Source organism: Oryzias melastigma, linkage group LG11 (genome assembly GCF_002922805.2).
Source record: "Oryzias melastigma strain HK-1 linkage group LG11, ASM292280v2, whole genome shotgun sequence".
NCBI lineage: Eukaryota > Metazoa > Chordata > Actinopteri > Beloniformes > Adrianichthyidae > Oryzias > Oryzias melastigma.
The window spans coordinates 1,805,667-1,828,316 of record NC_050522.1 but is presented as its reverse complement, the minus strand read 5'-3'; the positions used below and the strand labels follow the sequence as shown (position 1 = coordinate 1,828,316).

Genomic DNA, 22,650 nt, shown 5'->3' with positions numbered 1-22,650 from the left:
TGCCCCCACATTATAATACTCCCAACTTCAATACTTTACCCAACCTTCCTCTCTTCACCTGATTGACCAGGTCAAAACATCAGTTCAAGCATCCAATACCAACAATTTAGACCAGAGAAGTCTGATTTACAAGGAGAGCAGCAGGAGAGACGAAAGTAGAAATCAGGGAAAGCTCATGTTGGTTTGGTTGTTGAAAGGCAACAGATTAGAAGTTATTCAGACTAAACCTGTTCAAGATGTTTGCCCATCAGCTTCCTTTCCCCTTGGCCTTCCTCGCTCCCTTCTCGTTAATCCAGCAATCCATTCAACCTGCCGTTCAGCACAGAGACTGGGCCACTGATTCAGCTCGCCTCCGTCCTCAAAGCCCTCCTCTTTCCCACCAAACTGCAAATGAGTGGAGCTTCTGTTCAGACTTGGTTAGGATCAAGCCACTTCAGGGCTCTCAAGGAAACACACACCAACACACACGCGTTTGTTGGGGTTCATCTACATGGAGTGAAAAGCAAACTGGAGCGTTTGAGCCAAGTCTGCCCAGCCCACGTCCTTACACATGCAGAATAAAAAGATGTGTGGCACAAAGCCAGACTCTGATGAGCAGCTTCTGTATGCAAAACCTGCTATCAGTCCTCAGGTTTACTGAGTGAGCAGCCTCATCAAAACCATTCAATCCAATCAAACATAACGAGATTACAGAAGGGAGGACAGCAACAGCAAAAATCAAACTTCCAATGGTGTTTTACTGTAATGGAAGTGAGTAAACATAAAAACTGCTGGGACATTTTTTTACTCATTTGATTTAGTCACTAAACATACAGATTTTGACTGTAAATCTCATTCAACTTTACTAACTCAATTCATTTAAATCCAAAAATACTTCATTAATCTCCAGTAAGATTAAGAAAAACAATCAGGGATTTGCACACTATGGGTACTACATGTGAACTAGTGCTGCCACAAACCATTACTTTAATGAAGTCATGCACAAACTGGATGTAAACCACGCATCTTAACCATCATTAACTTTAAACTAACTCAAAATAAAGACAATGAAGACGATAGTTTATTAAACTTTTGATGAATTGTGCAGCTTCTGTCCTTCATTAGTTTCAAGATTACGGTAAACTAGAAAAGTTGAATTACCTGCAATAATACTAGTGTAAATGCTTTTTGCTGAAAATGGCGACACAATCGACTTGTATTGCTGCAGGGATTTACTAAAAATGCAAAAACTATTTGCAAAATGTTACATTTGGTAAAAGACTGGAAATGATGTTAAAGAACTATGACAGAGCGCTGAAGTTGACCTAAATTTCTGAACAATTTGTATTAAAATTGCTTAAACATCCCTTAAAAATGCCAATTTTGCAAAAATATTTAGTGTATTGCTTAAATACGAGCTGAACTCTAAATTTTATAAAGTTTATAAATTAAAAAAAATACAAGCAGTAATGTCCTGAACGAGCTAAACGTTTAGGTACTAAGACTGATGAAATCGCTGCAAGTGTGATTGAGTTCTTGGTTCTGAACGCTCACAACTTTGTTCAACTTTACTACACTGACTCCATATAATATAAAGTAACGACTAATCGACTATTGAATTAGTTGATTAGTCGACTAATCGCCCTACTCCATATTGTTTTACAATAAACAGACAATAATCACCAATAATATTCATACATTTCTAAAAAAGAAAGGTACAAAAACAAAATAATATGAATGAAACCAAACTTTACATCCAAACAAAACTATGATTAAAAAGATGTTGAGTGAAGAATGCTAAATCATGAGAAGATAATGTCACTGCCAAGCCAAAGACCAAGAAATCAACGTGGGTTTAGTGAGGATTTACTTAGTCTTGTACATCAAACCCAGATTTCCCAGTTAAATGTTTTGACTCCTAAAAGCATCTCCAGTTCCTGTTGAGAAAGGGGCGGTACCAAGATAATTCACATTTACACTAAACCTTTGTGAACTTTGTTACACAAACCCACTTCTGATCTGAAAAAAACCCACTTAACTTAGCAAAGAGTAGTACAACTTGAAGTATTTCATTAGGTACACTTGAACATAGTAAGACCAGGGTGTCCAAATCCAGGCCTCGAGGGCTGGTGTTCTACATGTTTTCTAACCAACCTGCCATTGAAGCTCCTTATTGGCCAAAAACACCTGATCCAGGTAATCAGCAGCAGATAAGGCAGGGTTTATAGAAGCCCAGCAGGAGACCGGCCCTCGAGGCCCCGAGTCTGACCTCGCAACTATAGACCACGAGTGGTGGAAGGATCCCAACTAAAACTTCTTCAGATTAAATTGGAGCATTTTAAGTTTTTACAATATACATAGTACGGTATATAAAAGTAAACTTCAAGTATACTGCCTCACTTTTGTCATGGACTCAGTATGTTTGTAGACTTGTTTTTTGCTGAGAGTTTTCTGTATAAACTGCTCAACATCTTGTCAGAAAAGCTCTAAGCCTTCAATTAAAACTCCCCTCTTGAAATTCCTCATTTTGGGGTTTGAACTGGAAAAAAGAGCGGGAGACATGGAAGCATCAGAGTAACAGAAACAAGAAGAGAACTCTCCAGCCTTTGAGGCAGATCTCCAGTCCTCCGCTGTGGCAGCTCCAGTAAAAGCTTGTGACCTAAAGCAGCCGGTGGACTTCAAACACCGCAGTGGTTGTGGATCGGATACGGTCCGAAATGACCTGAGCAGACGCATGGTTTAGTAGATGAAAATGAAATCTTCATGGAAATAACCTAGAAAGTGAGGCATTTTCACATTTGACAGGTTAGCAAAGTCCCTTTTAAACTAGAAAAACTCTCTCCTTCTCTGTAGATGGAACAAAAGCTGTTGGAACACAATTTTTCACACTAAAACTGGTTTTCTATTCTTAGCAAAAAAACAAAGCAGTTGACAACCCTAACATTATTTTATTTTTCAGCAACACAGCTTTAGTTGCTAAGCAAACGTTAGCATAACATTTTAGCTTAGCTGAAAACACTTGAAGGAACCTTGTGAGTCTTTCTGCTGCCATGTGAGTCGTTGGTGGGAGTAATTCTTTCAAAGTGAACCCGAAAAGACAAAAAGAGTCGATACGGCATCCTTTTAATCCCTTACCCACATGACCCATTCGGGTGCTGTGGGTTTGGGGTTGACCGGGTCCGTGGACGGTCACCTGAAGGGAGCACAGGTGTGTCTTACTGAGGCTCGTACGACCACCTCAATGGACGTCATAAAAACGGATCGTACCATTGTTGTGCATGTAGTATCCTGAAGTATTTGTAAGGGTAATGTAAGTGACCCTCACTCAGGTGATGCTGTCGTTTGGTGTCCTTTCACCACTCTCGTCAGTGAGGAGTGAGTACTCCTTACTGAACGTGCACAACGTGCCTGTAGGACATCATTTCCACACAAACTACACACTGTTGCTAGGAGCACATGTGTCACATGTACAGCATATCAGTTGTATAAGTGTTCACTACCACCTGTCGCCCGCAGCATGCCCATAGGAACAATCTGCATGACCATTTTCTCTCTACAAGTTCACTGAGCGGTCTCCCACCTTCTTATTTCATTTTTTTATGGTTTTATTGCTTTTACTGTTTAACTCTTTTTATTGTTTCAAGGATTTTACTGTTTATCTTTTGTATTTGTTTCATGATTTTACTCACATTTTATTTTCTGTCCAGCACTTTGCTTGGTCCTGCTTTTAAAGGTGCTATTTATATAATACTTGAATTGATAAATTGCACAGATCACCTGTGTGGCTTGAACAACTTTGCTCTATTTTTTCCCCAAACTACATGTATCTAACTGTAAGAAGTTATTATGCTAAAATGGAATCATTGAAACCTAACCAACACTCCATTTCATTCATTCTGTAAACGGTTGTGTTTCTGTAGCATGAGGACTGTGAGTTGTGTCCCAGTTGTGTGTCTGTGTCAGGGGTTATTATCTCAGCACAGATTTATTGGATACCAAACCAAAAGTGTGATAACAGGTAAAAACGCAAAAGCTTGTGAGCACGTGAAGAAGGTCCTGCAGCCCAAAATGTGGCAGCTAAAAAATCCACCCATTTTTTAATGAACCAACTTGACTTCTTTGAATAGTGCACCCTTTTTTCTTAATAGTAAATAAGAATCAAAGAGCCACGGCCCCAAAAAAAAGAGGCAGAAGTGAATGTGATGCTCACTGTTTTCCTTTTGCTGCCTCAGCTAACCGGATGAATGGACTGAGCATGATTAGCCCTAAAGCAGGGGTCTCCAAGCTACGGCCCGGCCCCCTGAACGGTAACAGACGAATTATTGTTTTTTTTCTTCCTCAGCCTGGCCATAAGATCAAGACCTGCATCAAAACGTAAAAAAAGAAAAAAGATTTTATTTAATTAATTATTTAAGATTTAGCAAGAACCAGCTTATATTAAAAGTTCAGTCAGCCACGCGGTTTTTGTTGTTACGAGACATGTAATACCAGTACTTATTACTTGGGATGGGTATTGAAAAGTGAAAAATTGTTTGTGCAGAAACCTGGGATGTATTGTGATATGTATCATATCGTAAGACACATACCTATCGTATCGCCAGATTCTTACCAATACACACCGCTACTAAACATGGCATAGTTATATTAAAAACAAATAGCTTAAAATCTTGTCCGAATGGGTCATTTCTCTAGTCACTTTAACATACAGATAAAAAATCTCTAGAAACAAAAAAAGGTGTAATTTTGACTGTTATGCTAAAATGTTAGCTAAACTCCAAATCTGCCTGAAGAACTTAAAAAAGTGGAATTTTGACAAAACAGCTAGCATTTTTTTTTCCTCAGTCTGGCCACGCGATCAGACTTTATTAATAAGGGTTAATAATCTGGAAAACGTTCAATGTGTACGTTTAGACACACCCTGTGATTTTTACACCTCTTCTGTTGGCCTTCAAACCGACCCGGCCCCTCCATCAGAGAAAAGAGTTATTTGGCCTCACAAGAAAAAGTTTGGGGACCCCTGCTCTAAAGTGAACATGACCTCACAGAACGCCCTGCTTCCTTTGATTCCCTTTAGTACAGCCTCATGAATATTGGGGAGTGCACATGCTTCAGATGCATTTACATGCATTCAGACAGCCCAGAACTGGATTTTCTCATGGCATGTTGCCAAAACTATCAGTCTTGGCTGCAAGAAGACGCTGAAGCCCAGATCCTTAAGAGAGGAGAAAATCCGATCAGACCCCCCATCCCACAAAGCCCCTGGCAGCTGAGCGCCGCTTCAACATGAAAACAATTACTATTGGCAGCGGCTCCTCGGCGCTCCCGGCGGGAAACACACTCACCTCTCCTCTCGCGCCAGTCTGGCCTCCTCCATTTTATCCACATAGTCGCGGCTGTGAGACACAAACAGAAAAAGGTTCACCATAACAATCTGCTGTGCACCAGCGTGCTCACCTGTCCACCTGCCAGGAGGAATGGGGCACACAAGAAGCAACAGAAAAACAGTTGTTTGTTCCTTCCAGAGCTCATCAACAGTCTGGAAACAAATGAAAAACAAAAGCACGACCATGACAGAGTTTGACTTTACAACTCTACTTTTTTAAAGTGGAAAAAGAAGAAACTACTTTAGAAAGTGAAGCAGTTGAGTTTTTTAAATGAGCTTGTAAACATAATATTGAGTTTTATGCAAAGGCGTGGCTGACTTAAGGTTTAAATTTAGTCTTAGTTTCTCTTAAAAGTGACTCATAGTTTACTTCCTTACTAAACTCTGCACTTTAAAAAAAAGTCATGATTTCTGTTTCTTACATAAAATATATTGAAATTATTAACTATATTGATAATAAAAACGGTTGAAAGCTTAATATCTAAGAAACATTAGTCAACTACACAACAAAACATTTGAAATTATAAAGTTTCATGTCTAGAAAACTCAATCTATTGTCAAACAAACAAGCCACATGGGGGCAGTACAGCAGCACGGTGGTTGTTTCATGTGGAATTCATCAAGATGCCTAAAAAGTGTTTTAGCTTGATGACGGCATCTTTTTCTCTGTCTTTTCAAAGGATGTAATAACAGGCAGCAGTGGATGCAGTTTATTATTCACAGACAGAGACTCAGCTGTTTGTTTGCATTATTTTTCTCACATCAGTTCGTAAACCAGAATTGGTCTGAAACTCTATTTGCCACAAAGCAGTTTCTTAACCAGTGAATATTTGATGTTGCAAGAAAAAGTATGTTTCAGTGTCAGATAAAGTAAAGTGTTTTTTATGTAATAAGTATTAGAATACTAAGATATTTGCAATCTGTTTGCAATAATTCAAGTACAAATATTAGTGACGTCCAGGATTGCTGAATTACAAGCTTTATAAATAGTAGAGTGTAGTGAAAACACACTTCACACATGTAGTTTTTACTCTGAAATGTGAACTGTTGATCTGATTGATGAATGGAAGTGGATCAGCAGTAACGATCCTTAGCTCTATTCTTGTTGCAGACGACGCAGATAGATCAAGAACTTCGTCATGACGCGTAACAAATGCAGCTAAAGGATTCCTAGACTCTGTGTTTGAATCCAGATGAAGAAACCTTTTGAAGCTTTAGAGCAGCATTGTGTTGAACCTGCACTGAGCCAGACTCCACCTGTGCTTGTTTCTCTCCTCTCTTTCTATCCTCAGCAGCCTCTCTTCTCGCTCCACACGGCGGCGCTCTCGCTCAGCAGCCAGAGATTCTTGGTGCTGCCGGTAGGAAGATGACAGGAGTCCGCCCAAAGCCGGTCTGCAACATCAAAGTAGAGCAGATAGAAGGCTTTTTCTTCATTTCATGTTCTGCTTCACAGAGCTGTTGTGATTCAGCATCAGGAATGCTTCAGAGGGGCTTTCTGTTTGTTAAGGCAAAGAACAGACACTTTCCATTTTTATGGCCCCAGAATGATCCCCAGAACAGCGTGAGTGTGTTTGCAGAACAGAGCGTCCTCTTACCTGGAGCTGGTGGGCGTGCTTGGTGAGCTGAACGAGGTGTGAGACGCAGGATCTCCGTTCCTGCAGAAGATTAGACCAATGAGAGAAGCTGCTGAGGAGACCCAGAGGTTACATGACACCGCGTCCAGCATGGTGTGAATCGAGTGAGGTCCCCCCGTTACGTAACAGGAGGATCCTCATTACAAACCATGTGTGGCATTTATTCTGGTAAGTTCCAGACAAGGTGTTTGTCCTCTCAGTAAATCTGAGAAGAGCTTTTGCTAAAGGTCCCACTCCGATCATCTTGTTGTCAAAGCGTTCCCAGTGGTCTCAACTTAACTAAACTTAACTGAAGTGAAAAAAATCTGTGGTTTTCTAGGACATAGTTTCTGCAGAGCGGCAGCAGTTCATTAGAAATTCACCTCTGAATTTTGGGCGGGCCTGTTGGCATGAAGCAAACCCGCCCCCTTTCCCCTCCCCGTTACCGAGAGCTCTCTGTTTACACTCACTGCTGCTAGCTTGCAGCCCCTCACCCCCCCAACCTAACACTAGCGGTTATGTTGTTAAAAAGTTGTTCACCTTTCTGCGTATTCCTTCAGGGGTCGCCACAGCGTAGCAGCAACCACTGATCCGCTCCTTCAGTTTTGCCAACAGTTTTTGTGTTTATGCCGGATAGTTCCTGACACAACCCTGTATTTTGTCTGGGCTGGGGACCGGCACAGGAAGACCCAGACCTCGGCCCTTTATGGCTGCATAGTTAGGCAGTAGCATGAAGGGACTACAGTAAATGGTGACACTAATTACTGTAATTGATTAAAAATGAGCTAGCTTCAAATTAGCCCAAAAGAACCTCAGTGGATGACAAATTAGCCAAAAACGTTAGCTTGTTGCTAAAATAGAAGCTAAACTCTACATTTTTTAATGACTCTAAAAGATTAAAACATAGCCCATGAATATGTTTAAAGGCTTGTTGATAATCAACTTAAATGTTTAAATTTGTAGACTTTCTCATTCATTTCCTATGAGGCATATTTTCCTCAATATTTCAAAAACTATAAAGTTTATAAATACTAAAAATACAAGCAGTAATGTCCTGAACGAGCTGAACGTTTTGATAAAATCACTGAAGGTGTGGTTGAGTTTTTACGAGCAGAAAAACGTACAGAAAGGAGCAGGAGCATCACTGTAAAGTGAATGCTGACTAAGCAATCACACAATGCTGATCCCGCCTCCCGGGAATCGAACCCTGTTTTCCATTCAGCAGTCCTGCATGCAGCCAATACTGGAGGAGCTTTTTCCTGCTAACATAAATATTTTATTGTGTAACTCATGAAGGATCTGTGGACATGTTGAAGCTACAGGAGAATCCCTTTAGATCATGTCTGATTATAAATGTTCTTGTTCACTCTGAAGAACCTTAAAAATGGATTCCAGTTTGATCACATAAGAGCATTTAGAGATGAATCTCAGAGAAACATTCAGGAGGACTTCACAAAGAACAAAAGGAGGGAACATTTAAAAACAGACTATAAAGGATGCTAAGGAGGAGAGGATGTGAGGAAGACCTTTGTGCTCAGACTCAGAGGAGTCGCAGGAGTGTGATGTGGGCGGAGGATCTGTGAACGCAGAGCAGGTGAAGACAAAGTGTCGACAGACTCGAGGTGAGAAGCCGGTGAAGAAAAGAGGAGGTGAAAAAGTGACACATCCAGGCAGGAGGTGAGAAGAAAAACGCTCAAAACAGGAGAAGTGGGAAGCAGAAAGTCAAGAAGAACTCAGACGTTTCCTCAGAGCCTGGACGTCCGTCTGACCTTGGAGATGTTGGCTCCTTGTTGCGTGTGACTTCAGCTGAAGCTGGCGGCTGCTCCTCAAGATCGTATGAGAACAGGTGGAAGGGGGACTGGGGGAGGTAGGGCAGGCGGTCCGGGGAGGGGCGGGAGCTGCCACGCAGGGGCGGGCTGACCTCCGTGGTAGCTGGAACAGTGACGATGGAGCGCTTCCGGGCCAGCAGGGTGGACAGCAGGGAGCGGGGAGGTGGGGGGCTGCAGGGGGGGGCTGCTGGGGCCCTGATCCTCTGCTCACCCTCCTTCCTGGAGGTTCTGTGAGCGGTGGGTGGAGGGGGTCTGGGGGGGCTACAAACACAGACGGGTCACTGACAGAGAAGTAATCCCCCCCGGACCACAAACTAACATGACAGGAACAGCAGACACACATCGTAGCTACACCGCCCTCAGATACCTGGAGGTGATCTGATGAGCCCCCTCATCCGAGTCTGACTCAGTCACAGGAGTCTCCTCCTCCTCCTCTCTATGGAGGTGGGGGTCATGCACAGATGGATGGAGGGAGAGATGAAGCGATACATATGAGTAGCATGCACATGGAAAGAAGGAGGTGCAGGAGGAGCACAGGCGGAGACCAGAACCACGCCTGAGGATGGAGCTGAGAGCGGGAAAACCACCGAGTGTCAGAGGAGCAGGATTCAAACAGCTGACCAATGAAACAAAGAACACATGAAGACACCAAACACTGACGTCTGCCGGGTTCAGCCTGATGGAGATGAATTATTTTAACTCAAATGACATCAATGTAGTCAGTTTGATCAGATTTGTGTTGTCCCTTATTTATATTTTAATAACCTTCTTTTATCATTAAAAACTTAAATAAAACACTTCTGTGAAGTAGCTTTAATAAACAAGTAAATATACAGCAAATATAAACTAGGAAAAAATACAATTTTCTTGTTATATAAGTGATAATTAGTCATGTGATAAAGTTTAGTGACTTTAGCTTTAACATCTTTAGAGCTATTGAACATTTTTGACCAAATGTGATTCCTGTCCTCATTTAAAATTCTTAAAAATAAATTATGACTTTGTTTTAGCATAAAATTTGATGAGTGTTCATGAATAGCTGATATCATTATTAGTTTTAATTTATTAGTTTTATTTATTTAGTTATTTTTAAGATTATGTACTTATTTTTTAAGTTCTTAAGACATCACATTTTGGTTTTATTACCACAGAAATTAATTTCCTTAGTTTTTATTTCTCTGTCAGATAAATCAAACAGGCATATCAAAGGACAGCTCGGGTCCTAAGAGTTAAATCACAGCGCTAGCATGTAGCAGTTAGCAGTTTCTGGTGGAGGCCAAACTATATAATGAATCAATATTTTTTTCAAAAAACCAAAAGGCTGTGAAATGTCTTGAAATTTGCTCTCAATATAAAAAAAATTAAAAATGTAAACTGCCATTTCTTTGACCTTACTTTAATTGACTTACTGTATGACGTTTCTTGTTTGTTTCTACCTCAGGGATTTTACTTTATTTTGTTATTTTATTTTTTGTTTAATTTTTTACAATGTTTGTATATATGCACATGGTTATTTTGCACAATTTTTCTGTATTGAAACTGATGTTTGCAATAAAGTTATGAAAAAAAAATGTAGCCGTTAGCAGCTGCTGTTTAGCCGTCTGTCTGTCTGCAGCACGAAGAGCTTCACATTAAAAGAAACAAAAACTCTGTCTCTTTCTGTTGAAATGCCTTTATAGGTTGTTGTTTGTGTTACGACAAACCAATAGAGACGCCTTCTATCAGTTTAAATCGTTTTTAAAAGAGTTATTGACCCTGAAAGTCTGAATCACAAACATGTAGCTAGCTTGACTGAATTGTTTACGTTAGCCTTCTGCTTGAGCTGCTAGAAGGAGCTGCAGAGTCTTACTTTAGCCTTCAACAAATTTAGATTTGCATTCATGACCTTCAGTTTTTTATGATGAATATGAATTATGTCTATTTTCTGGCACAAACAAAAGCAAAAATATAAAAAGAACCTAACATCTCTCTAAATGTGATGTTTTTTTTTACTTATTTTCAAAATAAAAGACGCTCTGTGCCAAACAGAGTTCTTTCAGTGCAGCTTGTAACAAATGTTGTTCAGCATAAGATAATATGTGCTTTTAACTCATAAAAGATCAAACTTTTTACCAAAGTTTTTCTTTCCATATAAAATCTGTTCATTCTGGAGGTAGAGTTGATCAAACAAGACGTCTTCAGGTCAACAGGATGTAAAAACCTACAGAGTTTATCATCTATGTGAACCTCAGACATCAATTTATACATTTAACTAATCTAAATCAAATAAATGATAATTAAGTAATCCTTACTTTAAAAAAATGCTATTTTATTTATCCATTATTTATTTATTTATTTATTTTCCTTTTTTCCCTCTTCTGGAGCTGAAGGTTAGAGACCTCTGGTCTAGTCTGTGGGGTTTATCTATCTATGGTCCGAGCGTATCCTACCAGGATAGACATCATCTGCCCAGAGCCAAACCGCCAAAAGACTATGGAACAACTCATGCACATTTTGTTTCACAAATTAAACTTTATCCCTAAGCTCTCTCCTTATTGAAATGTTCTTCATGAACAGCGTCCAAATCCCTCATTTGATGGGGCGGGCCCGGCTGCAGCTGCGCAGGCGGCTGTTGTCATCAGCTTCACGAGTGACCAGATGAGGTGATCAGGCGGTCTACACAGTTACAGAATGATTCATGAGACGGGCAGGATGGAAGGTCTGCGTGTCCCTCAGGACTTGGTCTGTTATCGCCAGAAAAGACTTGTTTTCTCGTGATAATGAGATCATCGATGTCGTTAAAAACCAAGCTAAGCTGTTCTCTGGTCCTGTAACAAGGATTACGTTTACTTTGGTAAAACACACAAGAAGCACACCAACTGAAAACGTCAAAAAAGAGGAACTGTAGTTTGTATCAACATTATACAGTCTCCTATTCAAGTGTTTTGAATAGAAATCAAATAAGAAAACAGTCTTTAATACTTCTTACTGCTCAGTATGAAACCTGGTTCTGTTTGGAGGAACACAGAGCTGATATCCTAGCATTAATAAACGCTTTTTGACCCAATCGTTCAAGTTAAAAACGTTTTCATTGAAGTGAGTATTTAAAGAGAAAAAAAGGAGAAAGAGTTGAAAAAAGGACTTAATGCCTCTAAGCCAACAGTTGTAGTGAAGCCTTCAGCGAATCACGATGAAGAAAAGTGTTCGTTTTCTCACCAAAACTTCAATGGATCAGCTACAAATACCATTTAGGTTTATGATGTTTGCACAAATATTTGAAGGATTTAAACAAGTCTCACCTAAAATGACAAATAACAGAGTTCTATCGATTCAGAGCATCTGCAGCGTGGAGCTCTGGTTGATCATGTGACACAGAAAGGATAAAAAGCACAAAGCGGGACAGAAAAAAGCTAAATGTTTTGTGTAAAAGTGCAACAGTAGTGCAGTGAGTGTGCTGCTTTATAGGAAGAACCTGGGAGCTTCAGCGCAGCCTTCACAGGTAAATGAGGGACGAGGAGAATCAGTCTGAACTCAGGAGGAAGGAAACCCCAGACTGATCTGGATCAGCAATCAGCAGTGTGTCAGATCCAGCGCCCCCTGCTGGTCATGTGGAGACTCTGCTGCTGGACTCACCTTTCACTCAGGTCTTCAACCGTGTGTCCGCTGAAGGGATGGAAGCCGGCTCTCGGAGACGCCGGGCTGCACGGGGAGGCTTGACCAGAACGACCGAGAGACGCCCGCCGGCTCCGCCTCCTCTCCAGGCCTGGATGTTTGTCCCCTCCCCCGAGGCTAGCCCGCTGGCGGTCGCGGCGTCCTGCAGGCGGAGGCTGGCTGTCGTCTCCATCTTCGTGCCGTAGGGTGTTCTGGGGCGGAGGATGTAAGGCGCCGTCAGGATATAACCTTCTGTGACGTGGAGCGAGCTCAGACCTCAACACTAACCTCATAAATGTTCAGCTGCTCAACCAGGTCCAGGTCGGTGCCCCTCCTCCCCAAGTGCCTCTGGGTGACCGTCTCCATGCCTTGCTCCTCCAAGCCGTCCACCGTGTCGTAGAAGGAGTCCTGATCCGGCAGCGCCGCCAAAGTCTGCAGCCGTGCGGCGTGGAATGGAGTCATGAAGCAGCAACACCACTACTAGCACAGGTGACTGTTTCTTTGTTCGCTCACCTTGTTGATGAGGGACATGGCGTAGACCAGCAGCTCCGTGTCCACCCCATCCTTCTCATGCAGGATCTCCATGGCGTTCGACCACGGCTTGCAGCCTGGATGCATTCACAGGTAAAAAGAGGAAAGTCGTTTCCCACAGTTTCAGAGTCAACATCAGAGCAAACGTCTGGCGTTCTTCACCTCTCTTTGTGTCCACGGAGGCGATGGCCTGGATGAGCAGCGGCGCGTTGGACTCAGAGTACTCCACAAACACCAGCAGCAGCTTCAGAGCCGTTTTCACCACCAGGCGAAACTGCAGACACCAACACAGACAGTCTGCACTGAACACAGACATGCATGCAGTTGTGCAGGTGCATGCATGTCTGGAGGAATCTGTGAACTAATTAACAGTTTTGCCTGTTCTTGTGTTCTCTGGCCACATGAGTCTGGAAGACATGCTTAAAGAGTGAAGTACATCATGTTTTGAATGTGTTCTTCTGCCATGTTTCTGATAATGGAGGACATTTATAAGAAACATGAAGATTAAAAGGGCATTTCTGAGTATTTCTTTTTCAAATTACGTTGAATTAGAGCAAATGAAAAAAATGAAACAGTTTGTATGATGACTGCCAAAAAATTAAAATAATTTACAAGATTAAAGTAATAAAATTGTGATAAAAGTTTTACAACAATAAATTCTGATCACAATTAGAAAAAAGATAAAAAATGTACAAGTATAAATTGAAGAATTTCAAGTAAAAAAGTCGATATTTTGTGATATTAAAGTCAGAATTTTACATTTCATAAACCAAGAATTTATAAGACGTAAAAATATGAGAAAGAAAAGTAAAAAAAGTACAATATTAACACCAGAATTTCAAAAACCTAGAATTTTCTAGAATAAAGTCAAAGATGCGTTGAGCAAAAGACTAAGAAAATATAAACAACAACAACAAAAAAAGAACTAAAAATGTGCCTCAGTCTGAAAAACATAGAGAGCGTTGTAAGCAGCTTTTTCTGCATTGGTTTCACAAATACAGGACGCGTTATGCTTATCATACGGTAGGTATAAGGACACTGAAAAGTATTTACAGGAAACCGGGTTTCTTCAAGAGAAGATTCTTGACCCACACGGAGTGGATTTCCTGTGGACGCACCGTTTACATCATCAGCAGCTGAAGTGGAAGAGGTCCAAATGCATTATGGGACATAGATTCCTGTGATAAATGACTGGCAGCTTGATGGATTTGATCAGCATGTCACCTGGATGGAGGATTACAACAACTTTATTTATTTTTTTTGAATGATGTTTTTTTTTCTTGTTAAGCTGTAACTTGTTTATTATAAAAGTATGAGATTATTTTTGTCAAGATTATATATTTTTTTCTTACAATGTCACGACTATTCTCGTAAATGTATCTATTCCTTTTTTATGGTGGCCACAGTCTCACTGCTCCACCCGACTGATCATCCACCTGCAGACTAACAGATCCATGAGCGTCTTTGTTTTTCTGGATCAGAACTGTACGGATGGACAGTTCTGATCTGGCTCACCATTTTTGTTCCTCTGCTAATGTTAGCTTGGAGGTGGGAGGGGCTGCAACCTAGCGGGAGAGGGTGTAGACTGATGGGTAATGGGGGGCGTGGCTGCTCCATGCCAATAGTTCCGCCCACAACTCAGAGGTGAATTTCTAATGAACTCCTGCCGTTCTGCAGAAACTATGTCCTAGAGAACGACACAGGCTTATAGATTTAGGCTAAAACTTCCTCATAATGAAAAAACGTCTGGGAACGATTTGTAAATACTGTCGATCAAAAGTTGAACAGAGTGGGAATCCTGCCTGCAGACCGTCATAACCTGCAGGATTCACATTTCAATGGAGCGTAAAGACGCCACAATTCTTGGTTTAAACTGAAGCGTTTGTGACTCAATCGTGGGGAAGGGAACATTTTCATCCTAGAGGAGACAGAGGAAAGCTGGGTTTTGTTGCTGGTTCGTGTCACATAAATAAAGTTTTCTCTGTCAAACTGTGGGAACTGTTGTGCCGTAAATGCTAACATTTCTGACGCGGTCTGCTTTAATGGACGGCTGCTGTGAGGGGAGCAGTGATTATGGTCAGCGTGACTCTTCAGCACGTCTGCTCTCTGCTTCCAGGGCAAAACTTTATCCTCACAAAAACAGGAGTAGACATGTGCTGGAGTGTGTTTGCTGGCCGCTACCTTTGAGCCGACCAGCGTGTAGAGCCACTGGATGGTCTCGGGGTGGCTGATGACTCCGTTCATGCCGTCCACATACAGCATAATCTGCCCCAGAGCTGAGGACAGAGAGAGAGCACACGGATCACACTAAACCTGTGCATGCACGACTGCAGCGGAGGGAGGACTCGAACTGTCGACTGCTCCTCCTGGTTACACGCCATTCCTCCCCTTTCCTTGTTCTGCAGCGATTTGCAAAGCAAAGCATCTGAGAAATGCAAAGTAGGTTACAAAATAGAAGCATCACACAGGAGCACCAGCATTTGTAGGTAGTGTAATGACAGCAGTGATTACAAATAAAACTGTTCACTTTTACTGTGTTAATGCACAGCAACCATTAGTAAACGTAGCAAACTTAAATGACACCAGAGCTAACTTAGTCACCTTATCCACATAAGTGGATAGTGCTGCCACAAACCATTATTTTAATAGTCGACTAATCACAGATTATTTTTTCTGATTAGTCGACTAATCTGGTCATGCGCAAACTGGATGTAAAGCACACATCTTAACCATTATTAGCTTTAAGCTAACTAAAAATAAAGATGATAGTTTATTAAACTTTAAATGAATCGTGCAACTTCTGTCCTTCATTAGTTTCTAGTATCAAAACTAGATTAAATCAAATGAGAGAGATCAGGAATATACTTTCCATCAAACTCATTTTGACAGTTGCCCCGCCCCTCAAGATGATGTAACAATTTAATATCAATTTTACATATAAAGTGTACAAATGTTACCTGTCAAAATGAGTTTGATGGAAAGTTTATTCCTGATCTCTCTAATGAGGTCGACATCTGAAACAAGGAACTATTTTTCACTAAAGATAAAGTTTTGGTCTCTCTGACTCAAATAATGAAAAAAGAACATTTTTGGAGCTGAACGCTCACAACTTTGTTCAACTTTACTACTAATTTTGACAAAATATATTTTTATGGAGAGTAAAATATTGAAACTTATTTAAGGTTTATTTTGATTTATTCTGGAATAATATTCCTGCCTTTTTAATATTCATAATTATGTTAAAAAGTTATAGTTTTAAAGTTTTAAAAATTGGCATTTACTAAGATTTTTTTAGGCTATTTGGAGTTTACATAATATTTCAACTACATGCAAGCTCTTTTGGCTAACCTTTTTTGGCTACGTTTTTTTATTTTTATTTTTTCTTTAGGCTCATTTGGAATTTAGCTAATATTTTAGCTTCAGCGTTTTCAGCTTTAGCGATTTTAACTATCAATTTCAGCATCTTCAGCGGCCAAATTCAGCTTACAGCATTCACACTAGCATTATCGCAGGTAATACAATATATCTAGTTCATAATTATGTTTTTAAAATTTTTTAAGTTTTAAAAATGTAGTTTTAGTGTGTTTAATAAATGTTTATCCTGTTTGACTCGCGACCTAAAGTGTGTTTTGGATTTTGCCCCCTTGTGTGATTGAGTTTATAAAGTAAAAACTAATCAACTATTAAATTAGCCGTCATCTATTTTAATAGTCGATTAGTCAACTAATCGTCAGCACTTTTAGTGGACCATAAGGTCAACTTCAAATCCTTTCCTCAAAATTCAACATTGCGCCTTGGAACTGAGACTGCAGAGTCCTGATCCGAGACCACAAAACCTTCTGAATCAGAATCATAAACACATTTCTGAATCACACACACAGGGAGCTGATAGAGGAGTTAGATAACGGATCTGACATGTTCCTCTCTTTAGGTCCTCGTCAGCATGAAGAATCAGAAGGTTTAGGATTCCAATCATAAATCTTTTGATTTACCCTCAAACCTCAAGACTGACTCTTCTTCTGCTGCAGCAACAAGAAAGCTCAGGCAGAGGATCATATCAGAAGAACATCAGTGCATGATCCAGACAGCTAACATGACGCAGCATAAAATCCTGCTGAAGATCCGTTCCATGAATCATCATCTATACATCCGAATAAACACACATGAAATGTGTCCTGTCAAATGTGAAAACAGATGTCTTCAAATAAAAACACAAAGATTTAGGCATAAAAATATCAATAATGGAAAAGTTTAGAAAAGATCCAGAGATGTGCCAAACGGATCATACCTCTCAGAATGTAGTTCTGATAGTTCTGGTCGGCTTCTGCTCCCACCTTGATGAGACACGTCAGACCTTCAGCCATCACAAACTCGTGGACCAGATCTTTGTCATCCTGAGGTCAACACAGGAGTCAGTGACGAACACAGACATCTTTCAACATTCAGCATCCAGGCAGCAGCAGCTCCTCCAGCTCTGTAGAACTGGAAGACAAGTTCATGTCTGCTGACTGACAGGTCTAAAGAGCAGTCCCTGCAGGAGCACAGGCCCTTATCATGACCCCTCCATTGCCGTGCTCAGCAGATGAATGAATCTGTTTTGATCTTCAAAAGCCGTTCCAGATGTTCTTTCTATCCTCGTTTCTAAGTCGTACCTGGAAATAAGCTCCATGGTTCCTTTATTGTATTATTGATGCAGTTTTTTAACATGTTTTTTGAAGCTGATTTGGTTTCTCTAATTGATCCTTTGAGATTGTTCTATAACTTGACTCTTTGAACTGAAACTCTTCGTTCTTTTGTTTAGGTTCTTAATTTCAGCAGAAAATTATCACCTCCTCTAAAACTATACATAGTTTGAGTATTCTTTGATCTTCTTTTTATACTGATCAGCAGATAACTCTGATGTTTTTAATGCATTTATTTTAAAATACTTTGATCAACTCAATCTCAATTTCAGTATTTTTTAATTTACTGAAAAATGAATTGGACAGATCTCTGTTTTACTGCCAGAGATCATTTTTATTGCCTCTTTTGGTAGAATAAAGATTTGACTTAAATATATTTTCCCCCAAATATCAATACAGTAATTTAGATACAATCAAGGAGTTGTAGAGTAAATCCAGCGCTTTGATATCCACAGCTGACTAACCTTTCTGTGAAACAGGAGTTGTTTTTGCTAGTTTTGGTCAATGATGACACCCAGAAATATAACTTCCTTCATTCACTCTGTCAGGATTGATAGAATCTATTTCAAGAAAAATATGCACTGACTAAAAGCTTTACATTTTAAACTTACACTAAGACTCAGAACTAACACTAAGAAAAATGTGTTTTTGAGGTTCCTCTGATTTTAAAAGTAAATTTCTTTTTTTTTTCAAAGACCCACTCTAATTAAAATGGTGTTTGAAACAGGCTCTTGATGGAGGACGTAAAAAAGAAACTTGAGATTAAAACTGTATTTCTGAGGGATTCTTTATTCAAATCGCGAATCAGGAGCAGATGAAAAATGAAGTTAAAAAAGCTCCTTGCTCCGCCCCATTCCGATACATCCACTTACAGACAAATAGATCCATGAACGTCTTTGTTTTCCTGGTCTGAGCTGGAATCTGTTTCTGTACGGCTGGATAGTTCTTACATTACACTCTGTTTTTGTTGCATCGCTAATGATAGTTTGGGGCTGTAAGGTAGAGGGAGAGAGTGTAAACCAAGAAATGGTGGATATTAGTGGAGGCTTACTTCCACACCACAACAATGAGGTGAATTTCCAATGAACTCCTGCTGCTCTGCAGAAACTATGTCCTAGAAAACGACTCAGAGTTTTAGATTTTGGCTAAAACAGCATCATTATAATGAAAAGAACAGGTTAAGGTCTCTGCTATATCCAGCTGTATTAGTTATAATTCAGTATATAATAAGAAGAATATAATTAATTTAACTTTCAAAAGCTTTAAATGACTAAACAGAAGCTGCAGTTCATGATACCACCAGCTGGTGTCAGTAGTGTGCAGGATAACATCTATTACTTGTCAGCAGAAGTGTTTCTAACTGATCTGATGCTTTGATGAGAAGATTTCCTTTAACAGAGAACATGAATCAGCTTCCTTCTAAAGCAGAGAAAGATTGTTCTGGTCCGTGAGAACCTTTAGCTTTTGTGTTTTACAGGAAGAGGTTCTCCTCACGCAGCAGACTTCACTACAGGATTTGCATACACATTTACACAAACACAGAGTCCTTCAGTACAAAGGCAGAGGGAGAAAGGCCACGTTGATGGAGATCCCTGTCATCACAGGAGAACGCAGCTACCACAATTACCCCCTGGGATTTCTGCATCCCTGGATTCTCACAGACCTTTCTCCTGGTTCTTCTAAAACTAAAAAAGAGGAATGTTTTTGAGGAAGATACAAAAACCCTCTCCACGTGTGTTACCTGAAAAATCTGCTTCAAGGAGAACAGCGCCCTCCTTAAGTCCCGCCCACTGGAGTTATAGAGTTTCTCTGCAAAGACAAACATGGATTTTTCTGTTTATGGACAAAAATAACCAACAATGTTTTTACTGAGAGTGACATTATAAAAGCGTGTTTAACCCTTTAACATTTGAGGTGGTGACACTTAAACATAAAATCTTTAACTTTCATCGGGTTAGCCAAAACAGCTAGCATGTAGCTGAAAAAATAGCTAAACTTCAAAATAGCCTAAAAAACAGAAAAAAGCCTAAATTAGGCAAAACAGTAAGCATGTAAATATTAGTCTAACTCTGAAACAGCCAAAAAAAAAAACTTTTTTAAAAAGTCTAAACTAACCAGTACAGCTAACATGAAGCTGAAATATTAGGTAAACTCCAAAATATCCTAAAAAATCTTAGTAAATCCCCAAATAATCCAAAAAGCTAGCAGAGTGTCAATTTTTAAATCTTTAAAATCATAACAGAATAAATCAAGTTAAACCTTAAACAACTTTCAATATTCTACTCTCCATAAAAACACATTTTGTCAAAATTATACAAGTTAGAAATAAGGGCAAGGTAACATTAATAGCAATAACATAAATGATCTGGAGGGCTGGATAGAATTTCCCGGAGGGCCGGATCCGGCCCCCGGGCCTTGACTTTGACACATGTGCTGTAAATCAGTGGTTCAGTCCCTCCACATTCTCACGACAATATTTTGTATTAATTCAGGCAGAAAAGTTGGAAGTTGTGGCTGTTTTTCCTTAATGTTGTAATAAAGTTGTGATAGTTTTCAATCATAATTTTCAGGTGTGTCGTGGGAAATTATTCATTTTCACAGATATAAAAACATTTTCTATCACCAGGAGATCAGCTCTGTTTTCATCCAAACAGGCACACTGGTGGAAAAACCCTGGTATTGAGGATAAACTTCATTAATACTAATTATATTTGGATACAGTTCTTGTTGGATTGGACGGAAAAAAAGGAAGGGAGTGGGATATTAGAGATGGGGGATAAAGCTGCAGAAGATAGGTGAGGAAATGAGGGTTAAGGAGGTTGGAGGAGGAATAAAGAAGTAAGAGGAGGAAGAAACACAAATCAACGAGTTTCTGGAGGTTTATCTGTACTACTGACAGGTGAAGGTGTTCAAAAACCTTCACACACAAACATGTCAACACGTACGCACCCCAACTACAGCTCACACACACACACACATGCATATATACATACAAACAAACTAACATGTCAATCATGTGTCATTTTGTCATGCATGCAATTTGTAGAAAGGTAGAGATGACACCTGAGCTCAGGTAAGTGTTTATGTTGTACTGTGGTTGATGATGGAAAGTAAAAAGAGGGGGCATGTCCGGTCGTCCTACACCAAGCCGCTCGCTGAAGCAGCAGCGGTAGTCAGGACCCCCCAGAGACCTGGCAGGATAGCAAGGGAATCCAACCACCGGCCAACCCAACATCAACCCCCCAATCGAGCGCCAGTAGGACCCCCACAGGGGCCCCATCACAGAGACCAGGGGGGACCACAGAGAGCCCCAGCCCTCCTGCAGCACCAGGGAGCCCTGCACAAGGTCCCACCAACCAAAGAGCCCCCAGCCCCAGAGGAGTTGCCCACCCCCACCATGCGGGAAGTTCAGTAGAGAGAAAGGCCCAAAAAACCAGAGAAGTTTTTTAGATTTGGGTTAGATCAGAATCATCATGATGAAAAGACCACTGGGACTGATCAGAGAATAGATCAGAAGATGACCGAGTGGGACTTTAACTGAGCCATTTCTACCACAGTTGGTTGAAACATGTCATAAAACATAACCACACGTCTGTAGATCTACAAGAAAAAGATTAGATTCCTAAGTGAGAGTTTGAGAGGCGATGGAGTGGATGACAGGCTCCACCCCCTGAGACAGCAGCAGCCTCCTCACAGATCAACACGTGCGTGACGACCAACGCACACACAAGTGGGAGCAAACGTGCACGTTGGGTCGTGATTAGAGGCGAACTGGAATGTTAACGAGCCGCTGGCGGGGTTTCAACGGCGAGGTATTCAGGTCACGACACCGAGACCAGTCAGGTCCAACGGCTGAGCGCTCAGCTCTCATCAAGGCCGTCCCCAACATAATGAAGGTAAATTGAAGACAAAATCCAAAAAACAATAGTTTTCATCATGAACACGTGTCCGGGTCACAGAAATCAGCAGATGTCTGTTGGTGGACATGAGCAGAACTCCAGACTGGAGTCCCTCTCTGTGGCCCTGGGAGGGGGGTGGGGGGTTAAGAGGCAGTGATGGGGACAACAGGGCGACCTTCATCATCAGGCCGAGTCAGACCCATGAGGAAGGACAGACTCTGTGTCTCAGCACAAAACTCCAACCTGAAAAACCGATGTGTTCATCACATCGCCCGTATATGGAGCTATTTTGGGGGCAATATTATTAGGAACCCAAATAAAACATTTTCAAAAAATATTGGTGTTTGGCCAAAAGAAATTCCCAAAGTTTTTGCTAATCAAAAGAGAAATTAACTATTTTCAGCTTCATTTTTTTTTAGGTCATAAAACTCAAAATTTCAATTTCCAAACTTTTTTTTACTTTCAACTCTTTTTCTTTGTCTAAAAATGTCAGTTTCAAAGCTTTTGGCCCCATTGTGACACATTGGGGCGGGGCTCACATAAATGACCAATCAAAATTGATGATGGTGGTAATTTCAGTCTCGTTGCATTCACTGTCATAATTAGGATTTTGATTGGTCCTTCCTGTTAGCCCCGCCCCAACATGCCACAACGGGGCCAAAAGTTTGTAAACTGAAAATGTCAGATTCAAAAACGGAAAAAAAGAGTTGAAAGTGAAAAAACAGAACATTTGAAGCTGAAAATAATTATGTTTATTTTAGAACAGCAAAAACATTTAACATTTTTTTGGCCAAACACCAATATATTTTTTTTCCAAATGTTTCATTTGGGTTTCAAATATTTATGGCCCTGATTTGGCTCCGTACCCATACAGCTGTTGAGTGAAGGCTTTGATGGTGGTGATGGGGGGTGGGGGGGGTCAACTGTCAGATAAAGCTCTAGAACACGTTGGAAGTGTCCAAACGGAAAGTTTGATCAGACTGGATCTGGTTCCTGCTCTGACGTGTTCCTGGAAACGAAGTGGCCTCTTGAGGAGCCTCTGCAGCCGCTTTCATTTAGGGCCACCAGAGGCGCTGCAACAGCAACGCTACCAAAGCTCTGCTG

General features: G+C 40.6%; 1 protein-coding gene across 2 annotated transcripts in view; it reads right to left on the bottom strand.

Moving 5' to 3' along the window:
* Positions 1 to 22,650, bottom strand: part of fhod3a (formin homology 2 domain containing 3a) — a 73,285-nt gene that overhangs the window by 14,589 nt on the left and 36,046 nt on the right. For both annotated transcript variants that reach the window (XM_024257916.2, XM_024257917.2), the window contains exons 4-13: positions 19,389 to 19,456; positions 17,254 to 17,359; positions 15,147 to 15,241; positions 13,128 to 13,239; positions 12,948 to 13,042; positions 12,723 to 12,866; positions 12,417 to 12,646; positions 6,958 to 7,017; positions 6,620 to 6,754; positions 5,322 to 5,372 (exon numbers count right to left, since the gene is read on the bottom strand). In XM_024257916.2, coding sequence (XP_024113684.1) covers positions 5,322 to 5,372; positions 6,620 to 6,754; positions 6,958 to 7,017; positions 12,417 to 12,646; positions 12,723 to 12,866; positions 12,948 to 13,042; positions 13,128 to 13,239; positions 15,147 to 15,241; positions 17,254 to 17,359; positions 19,389 to 19,456 — 1,096 coding nt within the window. The remainder of the gene's footprint in view (positions 1 to 5,321; positions 5,373 to 6,619; positions 6,755 to 6,957; positions 7,018 to 12,416; positions 12,647 to 12,722; positions 12,867 to 12,947; positions 13,043 to 13,127; positions 13,240 to 15,146; positions 15,242 to 17,253; positions 17,360 to 19,388; positions 19,457 to 22,650) is intronic.